We start from the raw sequence: 12,796 nt of genomic DNA, 5'->3' as shown, positions 1-12,796 counted from the left end.
AATAGTTAAATCACCAGCTTTGTGGGGAAATATCAAAGTGAGAAATGGCAGGACTTGAAAGGAAGTTGCTTGTATATGAGTGGCAGCTCAGAGCTTACAGTGATACAGAAGAAGCCATCAAAAGAACTGTGTTACTGCTATCTGTAAAGTCAGCAACCAGCTCTTTGAAGGCAGGTCTCTGCCTGCAAAGTCTTCCTTGTTGCCTTTAAAAAGTGCCAGTTTGGGTTGGTTTTCCAGTGATAGATATTTTTCACTGGAAAAATACTGATTTGTTGAAACTGTCTGTAGGGAAAGGTCATCTTTGGATCAGCTCCCAGCTGGAAATATTTCCAAGACCAAAATAAAATGAAAAAAAGTAAGACTGTTGCTGAAAAGTAATATTTCCATTTTCTTTTGTTGTTTTTGTTTGTTTTTTTTAATTGAAATGCTTGTCCAAGTGAAACCTTAAGGAATTTATAGAGAGAAAAAAAAAAATACAAAAGTGCAAATTTAAGACTCTCAAAAACTCCAGAAAGATAGGAAAACTTGTCTGTACATCTGTTAGAAACTGGTTCTGAGAGGTCACAGCCTGGAAACTCTCAAGGTAGGAGACAGCTGCTCAGCAGGTGAACAACACTTCCAGTTACAGGTATTATCATGGCATCTATTTGAGAAAGGGGCCTGACTGTGCCAGGTGTCTTCCTCAAATAACTTTCAATCTAAACAGACTTCTGGGAGGTTGGAGATAAAGGAAGCTTTATCCCTCTGTTATAGGTGGGAAGATAAGGAGCAGAAAGAGATAAAATGTTTTGCTGAAAGTCTGCTGGGAAACACTGCTCTGAGTTGTGCAGCCCTCTGCTCAGTGTCACAGCCTCTGCTCACACTGCCTGAACCTCAGGGTAAAACCAGAACCAACTCCTGGGCCAGAACCAACCCAGGAACACCTCTGGCTGTGGGTCTGGCTTTTTGGTCTCAGTGAGAAGAAAGAGTTCACAACAGTCCCCATCTCAAAGCCTGAGATTAATACCTAAAGGGGGAGCTTCCAAATCTCCAAAGCATAAGGAGAACCCAATGAATCAAAATGTCCTTCCCAGCAGGGAACAGCTCCACAGAAGTTAGTTCTTTCCCTACACATTTACTCCCTCACCTCTGGTTCATTTGAAAAACGAAACACTTATTTCTCCCGAGAATGAATTTTTTCCTGTTGCCTATTGCCTGCTGGAAAGAGGAACCTCTAATTTCTAGCAGCAGAACTGGACCACCATGAAGCCAATTTTGCTGTCAAAATGAGGGGATTATGAGGAAGAACTCTGAAAGAGTAAATATCCTTAAAGAAGAGGAGCAAGAGACCACATAACACACAGGCACACTTATGAAGAGCCTGGCTGTCAAAACTATCACATCTTTTTGTGTAGCCATGGTTTTGGCTTTGCATATAGCTAACTGTGAGAGAAAACATACTTACAGAATCCTAATTAACACCTATTAAGTACAATAAACACACAATTTACACACACTTTTCTATTCAACACGTTATGTACATGTTCTTGAAGGCTCACAGCACACTTCTGAGGAGAAATTCTTTGTACAAGGTGACAAAAACAAAACCCCAACTTCTACACTATCACTGCCTTTAATTTTGGGCACATAAACAACTGACAGTCTACAATGGATCACAGGGGAGGCAAGCACTGTTGTTTGCCATTGCTATTCCATGGAACATCCTGCTGTTGAAAATCAGAAGTGCTCAAAATCAGAATCCTGTAAAATTGGAAGACACTTTGGAAAAGGAGCCATGTGCTGCCCCAGACAAGATAAGGTCATTGAAGTCTGGATACATGTACCACTGGCCAGCTGCTGTCCTCTCTCTAGAGCTGATATTCCAAGGAAGTGGAATAGTGCTTCCAACAGTGGAAGCATCTGTCTGTCTGAACAAACAACAGACCTGATCCAAAAGTCAAGGGAAGGTTTGAGAAAGAATCACAAGGACTATCCTAGAATATTCAGGGAATGGGCAATAGCCCCTAACTTCTCATTTTAATGAAACTGAGCAACAATCCCACCGATTCATAAAGTGTCATTTTATTCCTTAATGGAAAAGTAGACTGGATCTCTACTGTTAGACAGAAAGCATCTCACACTGTATTATAAAATGCAGTCACACATTTTTAGATGCAACCAACCAGAAAAGGTTTCTTAAACATTTCCCTATTTTCACTACTTGGTGATCTCTCTGTTTCTTCAGAATACACAGAAACACATGTGAACATGAGGCTTTTTGGATGAACAGCACCAATAACCTATCTGCTTGGAGTCAACAAATTTAGAATCAATTTCCCTTTATATGATTTTTTTTTTTAGCAATGTATCTCCGTTAACTTAATGACTGGACTCTTCATCAAAACTGGTCTGAGTGGAAAGTCACCAACATCAGACACGAGTGTATAAAATCAACAATTGTTTTAACTCTCAAGGAAATGGATCTTGACAATGAAAGAACTCTTAAGGAAATGGTCCTTGAGAGTTCACTGCTTTCCAGTGTTCCTCCTTTCCCTGTAGAACAGCAGAAAACTTTGACATGGTAATTTCCCAGATTTTTTAATGTTCTGTGTTAGAAAAAACAAAACAAACTGAAGGCAGTAAAAATAGAGGGTGTCACACTGGGTTTGGTTCTCTGAGCTAGATGGCTTGATGTGCCACAGATCCCACATGAAATTTACCCTTACACATCTGAGTCTATGGAGTGATACCAAGAGTGATACTATGCTCAAAACATAAGAATTTTTCCCTTGGTCTTCCAAGGAGAAAGACAAAATGTCTGTCAGCTTCCAAAACAGTAACTTACCATGAGACACTGCTGACCACAGGCAGGTTTGGGTGTCTAAAGTCAGGTTGAAATTCACTGCGTATAATTTTCAGTCAAATAACCTTTCTAACAGCCAATGAAAGCTGAAGGATTAGAAAAATCTAGAGCTCTCATTTCAAAAAATATTAGCAAAAGGAAAACCAGGCTTTTCAACACAGGCAGGAAGATGAGCCCTGACCTCTCTAGAGCGGATGCAGGAGGGATCATTTGCCAAGTTTGCCATCTCTGACAGCAGAACTGCTCTGCAGGTTAGATGGCAAGAGACAGAGAAAGATAAAAATCCCTTTGAGAAGGGTTTGGCCTACTGCAAGCTCTTCACCCTTTCCTGTAAGGAAATTAACTGGAATGAATTCCTTTTGCACTGGAAATGTGCAATGCCATATCCGGATATTGTTTCAGTCTGGGGGAGATACAAGAAACCAGTATTTTGAGAAGTGAAGAGTGGTTTGAGATGCCTGACTGGAAATACTTCAAGGAGGGCAACCTTTGAAAGCTCATGGAAGCTCAAGGCTTCTGAAAAACCACAGAGTCAAAATCACAGAGTGGCTAAAAAATGGACAAATTCAAACCCGTTACTTAATTTGAAAATTTAGGCCATGATTGAACTTGCTGAACATGCATCAGGAGGAAAGAAAAAACTGACAAGACAAGAAGTGGAGATGTGGTACAAGGCACTGGAACAGAGTCACTCCTCTGAATTAAATGCTAGAAAATTTGTACTTTGACTTATTACAAATTTCTGCTTCAGTGTGCTTAGAAGAGCTGTGGCCAACCAACCATGTCAGGACCACAGCAGCTGTATCACCATGGGATTCTATAAAGGTTCTGCTCTCAGGTTCATACTACATGTACCCCACCAGCAAAAGGCTTAAAAGTTCAAAAGATGATGCTGTTATCTAGCTCAGGAGAAGATATCTGCCCCTGATGAAGAAAGGGCAAGAGCTTCAGGCAATTTTCATAATCATAATACTGTGTTTGAAACTTAGAGCCTGAAATTTGCACTCTGCAACATCCATCTCCTGTTGCCTTCACTCAGTAACTCCCAGCAAACTCCTCAGGTCTTAGCACCTGATTTTAAGATACAAAATGCATTGATTTTTCTAAACAACCAGGCAGTGTTGTCCATGAAAAAAAAAGTAAGAAACTCCCCCCACAAAAACCTGGGAAATTAAAAGAATGAGATCATGGATTGTGTTTCTTGGCCATGGGAAAAGAGAAAAAAAGGACAGTAAAATAAATATAGATACATACACACACTGCTCAGATGTGGTTGTGAAGATTATGGGAGTTTTTTCTTGAAGTGTTTTGCAGATGGGAAGTTCCCAGAAGTCCAATGGGAGAGGTCTGAATGCCCTTCAAGCTTGTTATACACTATTTTCAGGCTGATACTCAATCGTATTTTGGCTAATTTTGTTAAGTTCAAACTTCAGCTGTAGATGCCACATCACAAGGCTACACTAATTCTTTCTCCCTCCCCTCGTGTCTTAATAAGAAATGTAGAACTGCCAAGCCTAAGTGATTGATTCTTAATAGGTACTCTCTATTCTTTTTAAGAGTTTATTATTTTTATATTCTTAAATTTCCACATTGTATTTTTATAATTTTATTTTGGTTCCTCTCTCTCTTTTTATTTTTCTTTAAACCACTGCACCAGAATGTGTTTTGACCATCTTCCAAACTGAAACACGTACAAAAATTTCTGAAGCATTCCAATAATTGTAAACTGGGCTGTGCTGCCCAGTCAGGAACTCTGCTTCACTCTCTTTCTTTCTCTGTCTTAAACAAAAAGTATTTCCACTGAAAGTAAAGAGAAAAAGGTCTTTTTGCAACATACAGAAGCAGTGAAATAGGACACTTCAGTCTCATATGGAACAGGCAACCTGAAAATAGTCTGAATTTTAATAACCTGCATTAGGGCAACTATAACATAAGAGTATGGCAATTAAGCAAATGGTTACCTTTATTTCTAAAAAAGAAAATCTTCTAATTTTATTTTAGAATTGTCAGGCTTCTATCCTGCAAGCCTGAAGAAAACCAAACCCATCCTCTCCCAGATTTTTTATTTATTATTATTATATTTATGCAAAAGCTATATTGTGTAATGGAAAATTATGTAGACAAAGTCCTTGGTTGTACAAAACAATGACAATGCAACCTATTCTTTTCGGGGTAAATCAGCTCTCAATCTAATTACCATGTTCTTGTAAATATTCTATACATTACTAAATAATAGGGCTTCCTATCATTGTCTGGATCTTGTAAATGACTCTGCAAAGAAAAAACAGAGGCCCATTCATTCCCATGTCTGGAGTCCAAGAGTCCACTCTGGCAAACTCTTTGCAAGATCAAGATCACAGAGAGACTCCCAATTCCTTAATTAAATTCACCACCATAGCATTCAATATGAAAATTGAAGGAATACCTAAAGTCCACTTGAGAGTTACAATTGTTGCTCTTTCTTTACTTTTAGGTTCCTCTCCTTTTCCATTTTAGCACAGAAATCTGCTCGGACTCCTTTGGCTTATAATCAACTTTATCCTCTTGTTCTGCACTGCTGCCCTGTGGCTTGTAGATACCAGGAAATAATTTGTGAAAAAAACAACTTGAACTGAAGAAAAAACAGTGGAGCAAATTCTGACCATCACAAGTTTTCTTAAAAACAGCATTGTGTCAAAATCCACATTCCTAGTTACATCCAAGTTGACAGTGTCCCTTTTTCAGAAAAAAAAAAAATCTCTTTGTAGCAATGCTAATCTCTTTCCACATGCCATTTCAGCCTAAGCACATTTTTGAGTCAAAACAATAGGGAAAGATAATGGTTATGTAAAAACCCGCAAAAATGTGTTAATAATAAATAAGCCAAACACTGGATACAAGAGATAGAAATCACATTTTTTTCCATAAATATAATTTCAAGGCAAAAGCCTCTATTAGTTGGCATGCCAGTCTGAAAAACAAACCCCATATTTTGATGAAACAAACAGTATGTTTTCATGTGAGGTTCTGAACAATGAGTTTTAAGACATTTCTGGTGGAGAAACACCATCACTGCTCTGTGAGAGGCTGAACTTAACCACCTGGGCTTTTCCCCTCACTGACAGAACTGTTAAATAAAGGGGACAGCAAAGGGTTAAAGTCTCCTCTCTGCAGAATCCTTCATGGCTTGAGTGGGGCTGAAGCTTTTTGCTTCTTCTTTTCATAGGGGTCAAATGAATTCACAATATTTGACTCATAGCCCAGTGTGGATCTGAAGAACAGAGGTCAGACAGGGTGAGTTTCCAGCAATTTGCACAGCCAGCATCTTAGCCCTGGTCTCACACCAGCATCTAACACCCAGAATACCAACAGATCCCTGTGCTTAGGGTGCACTCATCATGCACATGTCAGGGGTACATTGTTCTTCAGTTTTTTTCACAATCTGTACCATGATTTTACTCTGAGGTTGAGAATGACACACACATATTTCATTTCTGTGAAAATCAACTGATCTTGATCAAAACAAAAATCACTGTGCAAACTCTTAGGTGGCCCAAAAGCTCTTCCAGCACTGCAAGGGGCATGAGGGTACAGGCTCCCACCTGAAAGCAGGCAGTATGGTAGAGACACATTTGTATGCTCTGCTAGATAAGTGTTCTCATTCATCAGGCACTGCCTAACATCTGCAATGGGAAAGATTAACAGAAAACACCATGTGAAAGCACTTCTGATCCTTTGGCATACACTGGAGAAAATTATGTAACTTTGATACAAAAGGGGATAACTACTGAAGGGTGTTGAGATATTCATTATCACATGGGGAATCATCTCCCTTGAGAACTGCCTAGCTTCTATTTTCTTCTTAAGTTCCTCAGATCAAAACTAATTCTTCCACAAAGCCATGAAAACATTTCCTTTCCTGAGCAAGGATTCACTCAGCTAATACTCAGGTTAAAGTTAATCTTTAACTGGCCACCTGCATGTATCTCAAACCAACAGAATGATGAGCAGAGCAAGCACCAAAATGAACTTGCTTTCCCTCAGGAGCCTGCCAGTTAATCTTGCCAATTGTTATTCACACAGTATCATAATAGAAATATTGCTTTTTATATCAATAGAAATTTATTGTACCTTGCATCCAGCCTAAAAGCCTGGTTCCACAGCTCCTTAAACAGGTGGCATGCACTAGTAAATCTTACTCCACACTGATGTTACAGAACCAAATCCTAAATGATACATCTTGGAGGTCACAGATTACAATCATAGGCTATGATTAAGCTTGTTACCATATAGGCATGCTGTTAATTAGTTAACTAAAAAAAAATAGTGTCATAAAATGTAAACACAGTTTCCAAGCAAATTAAAAATGAGAATCAAGAGGTCTATGTATCAAGAGATATAGTCTGTATCAAGCTGAGCCTACACCTTATGTTTTTGGTTTTGTTCTGCACATTTGGAATAGGATAGCTGCAGGATAGCTGGTCTGGCAGACCTGGGCATCTGAGTTATCATTAACAACAAACATGGAAAAAGAATTTGGAGATGCAACTGAAATATCCAGATAACATTGAACATTCATGGATTAACTATCTAGTTGGGCAGTGTCCAAGATCCAAACACTGCCAAGGATTTAGGCACCTGACTCTCTCCAACAGCAAATGATTACATTAGTTTAAAAATTTGGCCTTTGATGCCTTTAAGGGAAAGAGCTTACTGCACAGAATGTTTCTGCAGTTTCTCAAAAATGTCAAAATTTTGGATTCATCTAATCTCTGAAATTCCCTCTACCACCAGATTGTATGGTATTTTTGAATTTAGGCCCTCCAGTTTTCCTGATACAATTATGCAGCTCAACAACCTCCAAAGAAATGTTATAATGAAACTCTTTTATTATATAAGAAAATAGACAGTAGACTTATGTAATTCTAAAAAGATTGAGAGGGCTCATTTCCTGAAGTTTACTTCCTTTTTGTAACAAATATTTACTGTCAAATGTTTATTACTTTTACATTTGGATTTTTTTTTAAACTTTACTGAATTAAAAATACCACATTACCATTGGCTAAAAGAGGAGACAGCTATATTTGCCAATAATTTCTTCAGCTAATGCCAATGACTAGTGCCAATTTTTTTTTTCATTCATATTTTTGTAGACAGCTTTGAGACTTATGATACAAGCATTCTGCAGAGAAACACAAAGGTGAAAAGAACAAAAACTTTGAAGGCTTCAAAATGAAAGCTGATCATTTCCCTTAAAGAGTTTCCTTCCATTGACTCCAAACGTCAGTTCTGAGCAGCATAACAGGATGCAAATATTTACTTAAATTAATGGCATTTGATGTAATTGATGCAAAGCTTCACAGTGTGAATACCAACACACATATCTGTAACAAGAAAATATTTCTAACTAAGTGAAGGCAAATTGGTGTTAATCTGCTGAAGCTCTACAAGGCTTTTCATTAGAAAATACTAAAGTCCCTACAAAATATGTTCTCTGGGAGATTCTAAAGGAGTGATGAAGGGAAAGAGCACAGGTTTTACTATGTTCTAAAAATGTCAAATAATGAAAAATCTTGAGAGGCACAAACACCTGTTGTCTGTATCTTTCAGAGAACAGTGCTTCTTGGCTTATTCTTCTGGCAAGCAAATTGTCCCTGAAGCAATTCCAGACTGGACATGCAGTTTTTGCATGAGAAAAGCTGACCACCTACCAGTAGGCTGACATTCTCATTAGGCACTGGACTATCCAGGAACAGAATGGTTTTTATCTCAACAAGGGAAATAGCAAGTAACTATTCCAACACCAGGCATGCTGGGTGACACCCACACAAGTGGAAGAACTTGAATCATCCTGGGTAGATCTGAGGTTTTCTTTACAGACCTATATTCTAATACTTTGCTTCCAGTACAGTAGTCCTGGTGGTCTGCACTTTCTTGATGGAGCTGGAAAATACAACCTACCCATATTCTTTTCTTATTGTTTTATATTAACAAGTTTCCAAATCCAAAATAAATAAAACAGTAAATGTGAAACTAAGAGCATGTTCCCAGGACTTGCATGTGTTCCATTTGGCACTTAGAAACATCAGTTATCACTGATTATTATTTTCTTTGTTAACACTGATTTAAGATCCTAAGCACTCAGAATGGGAATAAAGGACAACTAAAAAATACAAATGCCTAGTTAGTGACAGAAAAAAAACCTGGCTGCTCCATGCCTGTCTATACAGGATAGAGTCCTGCCAGCTGGTGCTGCTGACAGGACACATGACTTTCTTCTGGGTATCTCCAAGGTCACACTGGAAGAAAGCCCTTCTCCAGTCCCTGTCTAAAGTGGGATGCAAACAAGCTCTGGTCAGAATGAAGACCTTAGGAAAAGTTTAGCTGTCCAAATGCCAGAGGCAGCCTCATCTCAAATATGACCTGCTTTTGGAACTCAAAAATCAGTGCTTCCATTCTGCCAATCAACCATGTGAAACAAGCCATGCTGCACCCAAATCCTGACTAACCATCACGTTGCTTGGAAAACACATGGGAAGGGCACTAATTCTGCACAAATCTCTAAATAGCCTCATCAAACAAACAGTCATTAATATTTCCTTGGCACAGAGTTAAGAATCAGCTCCTGAGAATATTGTAGCAGTCTGAAAGTGAGGTCTACTGAAAGATCCAGACAGTCAGCAAAGCTGACTCTGTGAAAGCAGGCAACCACTCCTGTGAGACGAGACCTTCACCTCAGCTGAACTTCCAGCAAAACAATCTCTCCCAAGTACTTGAGCAAAACAGTGTCAAAAGGGAACTGCCCTTAAGTTAAGGCCAAGTACAAACAAAAGTTTTTCTGGGTCTGCTTTAGGAGATGAAGAAGACCAATGCAGGGGAAGGAGAAGGGTTGCAGGAGTATGTGCTGGTGACACAAAGGTCAGTGGGAGTTTGACCACTCATTTTGTACCAGCAGTGCTGAACACGCTGAAAATCCCATTAAGAAGTCCTGAGGAATCACAGACCTTTTCTCCCCCAGTGCTTGACAGCTTTTTTTCCACTTACCACCTTGTTTCCAGGTACACCTCGTGAGCTCTTACCTCCATGTTCTTACAGAATGTAGCATTGGTCCCAAAAAGTATCTGGCACTGTTCATCAGCACTGTAGTGCATTCCAGGCAGCTTGTGAGGGAGCCGCACCGCGTAGCGGCTCCGGGGGTCTGTTACCAGCAAGCAGGTGCTGACCTTGGACCTGTGGGGTGTAAGAAATAAATATGGCTTGAAGGGAAAGCACCTTTGAGCTGGGGTGTTAGACCACTGCTGGAGAGAAGCAGTTGTCTTCTCTCTTAACAGAGAATTTCATGACCTCATGTGAAACGGCAGATTTTTCCCAGCGTATATATGGAAAGTTTCTAAATCATTGGAACCTCTGGTCCTTGGGAATTCATCTCTGGCACCAGGCTCCGAGGCAAACCAGACCATATTCACATCATTCTGAGCTAAATATTTGTCTAAATTCTTCCTAAAACTCAGATGGAAATTCATTTCTGCCCTCAGGTTACCCAATCCAAAGCTTCATGAGCTAGAAAGTCTCCATGTCTCACCTGAATCTCCTTAGCTGAATTTTTAGCCCTTGATTTTTTACCTATCACAGACATAAAGATTTTTCCTTTTGCCTTCACAACAATCTTTTACAAATGGGAGTATCACTTTGTCACCTCCTCTCTCTCTGGGACCAGAGTGAGTTCAGACACAATTTCCTTTTCAACTTCATGCCTTTAATACAACAGCAGAGTTGTTTCTGGATTGATTTTTTTTTTTTTGCTTTTTTTAAAATTACTTTCTCTCCCATCTCTAATCCCCAGAGGGAGGAATTTTCTGTGCTGAATCCATTTCTAGCCACAAAATCACTGGCCACTATGCCAGACACTGTCTGTCAGAGAGCTGCACTGTAAGGCTGAATTACAGAACAGAATTCAGACAATTCTAGTGTTTGCTGTGGTACATGAGAGGTTAAAAAGCAGCAGGACAGAAATCCTTCCTCAACTGCTGAGCATGATGAACTGAAATATGAATGCAGTGGGAAAGAAGTTTATAGTGAGCTGTTTCAGACCAACACTCACTGAAAGGCTAGAAAACATATCACAATTACCTCCAGGCAAAAAGTTTCCCTAAAATATAAAGCTATTTAACAACAGTAATCTAAAAGACACAGCACAAAGCTGGCATCCTCCATCAGTGGATATGATTTTTTTTCAGGCCACCTACACATAGATTTCTGTCATCACAACATGAAGGGCATTTTTCCATAAAAAATGGGATTGTTTTTAAGACAATATCAGTTCATTCAAGACTACACAAAATTCTGCCTCTCTGCAAAGCTCAGTTTCAAAGGCCTACTGTAATGGAGACACATTTGAATTTGCATACCCTAATAACACAGGTACACATTTTTTCAAAAGGAAACATTTTTAGCTTTTCACTTTCAAATAACACATTGGATTCTTGCCTGATAGGCTTTTTGATAACCAGCACAATCCTTACTTTAGGAAGTTCTCAAGGTCATCGCGGCTGCATGAAGACCAGGAAAGGTCACTTGGGTTCCTGCCCTTCACCCATTCTCCAGACATAATGTGAGACCTCCCTGCACAGGGCTGATGATCATCATCATGGCTCATTCCCATGCTGTTTGATTAGAAGAAAACAAGACAAAAAAAAACTATCAAGTTATGAGTGGGTTTCTCATTTCCTCTTAGACTTAGTAACAACATTATCAGTTCCAAATACCAGAATCATTCACCTACTGCTCTGGGCACCTGTTTCATAATAAACTATAGGTTCCTTTCATTTGTCTCTTGATTTCACAAAGGTTTTGTGTGTTTGAAAGTTTTAAATGCACTCTGCATGGACTTTCTTACCAGGAAATGTAACTATAGGAAGATTCATGAGAGTGATTCATCATTTGGATTAATAGGAACTTGTTAGGTCTTTAGCTGGCTGGGCTGAGCAAGGCAGGAGAAGTGGCTTTAAATCTGGTGTTGGACTCTTTAATCCACAATATTTCTCCACAGATCAGAGGCTCCTGTTTGCTTTCTGAGTATGCTCTTGGCTTTTGTTTCTTTCCAGTTTTGGGATTCAACTGTTTAAAGCCTAAACACAACATACATTTTTAGTTGCAATGAACCAAAACCAGTTTCAGCAGTTTGATAATTATGGCTTAGATTAAACCACCATCTATGCTATTTTTAGCTTCAAGTGAAGATTATATGGTGAAGTCTATTATTTTAGGTTTATCTCCAGGGACATTATTATTTTTAGCAAAACTACACTTAAAATAATTCTTAGTCTCAGAAGTTCATAGTTATTCTTGTTTTAAAGCTTGGTGGGTTTAGAACACAGCAGAAACATTCACATCAAGCAAATTTTGTTTGATGCAGGCAGGAATAATTTAACAGCCTATTAGTAACTCTAACTTCAAAACAATGAAGAGTGAAATTCCTGCTCCACTGAAGTGAATGGGAGTTTTGCCATTGACTTCAATGGAACCTGGAGTTCACTCCAAGTATTTTACCCATGTTGTTTCTACACAGAGAGAAAACTCTTCACATGCTAGGAAGAAAGTTCCAGCAGTATTCCTCCAATGCAAATAAGCCCATCTACAGTTCATATTCCTGAAAGTCAGGAAAGGAAGAGCTCAGTACCACAAAGCAAGGTATGTAAGCTTGCTGGAAATCTTCCAGAGGAAAGTTTGCCTGCCCTAAAATGCCAGTTTAAAAGGCCTGTGGGCATGCAGAAATCAGGTTAACTTTTCTAATGAAAATGAGGCAGGTTTCCAACATCTTTTTCAGCTTGCCTGCCTTGAGACTGCCACAGTGCTGAGACTCAAAGTTGAGTCCCTCAGCTTCCTACTCTGTCAGGGCTTCCGTGGGATAAGACTTGGCAGCTTCCCATGCTGGCAGCTTCCTGAACAGCCTCCTGGTCAGCACCTCAGCTGTTC

General features: G+C 39.3%; 1 protein-coding gene across 3 annotated transcripts in view; it reads right to left on the bottom strand.

The window, feature by feature from the left end:
• ADAMTS17 (ADAM metallopeptidase with thrombospondin type 1 motif 17) overlaps window positions 1-12,796 on the bottom strand; it is a 171,809-nt gene that overhangs the window by 76,201 nt on the left and 82,812 nt on the right. For all 3 annotated transcript variants that reach the window (XM_071754228.1, XM_071754229.1, XM_071754230.1), the window contains 2 exons: window positions 11,344-11,484; window positions 9,901-10,051 (listed from right to left, as the gene is read on the bottom strand). In XM_071754228.1, coding sequence (XP_071610329.1) covers window positions 9,901-10,051; window positions 11,344-11,484 — 292 coding nt within the window. The remainder of the gene's footprint in view (window positions 1-9,900; window positions 10,052-11,343; window positions 11,485-12,796) is intronic.

The sequence above is a fragment of the Heliangelus exortis genome, chromosome 11 (genome assembly GCF_036169615.1).
Source record: "Heliangelus exortis chromosome 11, bHelExo1.hap1, whole genome shotgun sequence".
In the NCBI taxonomy this organism is placed as follows: domain Eukaryota; kingdom Metazoa; phylum Chordata; class Aves; order Apodiformes; family Trochilidae; genus Heliangelus; species Heliangelus exortis.
This window is presented reverse-complemented; position numbering and strand designations above follow the sequence as displayed.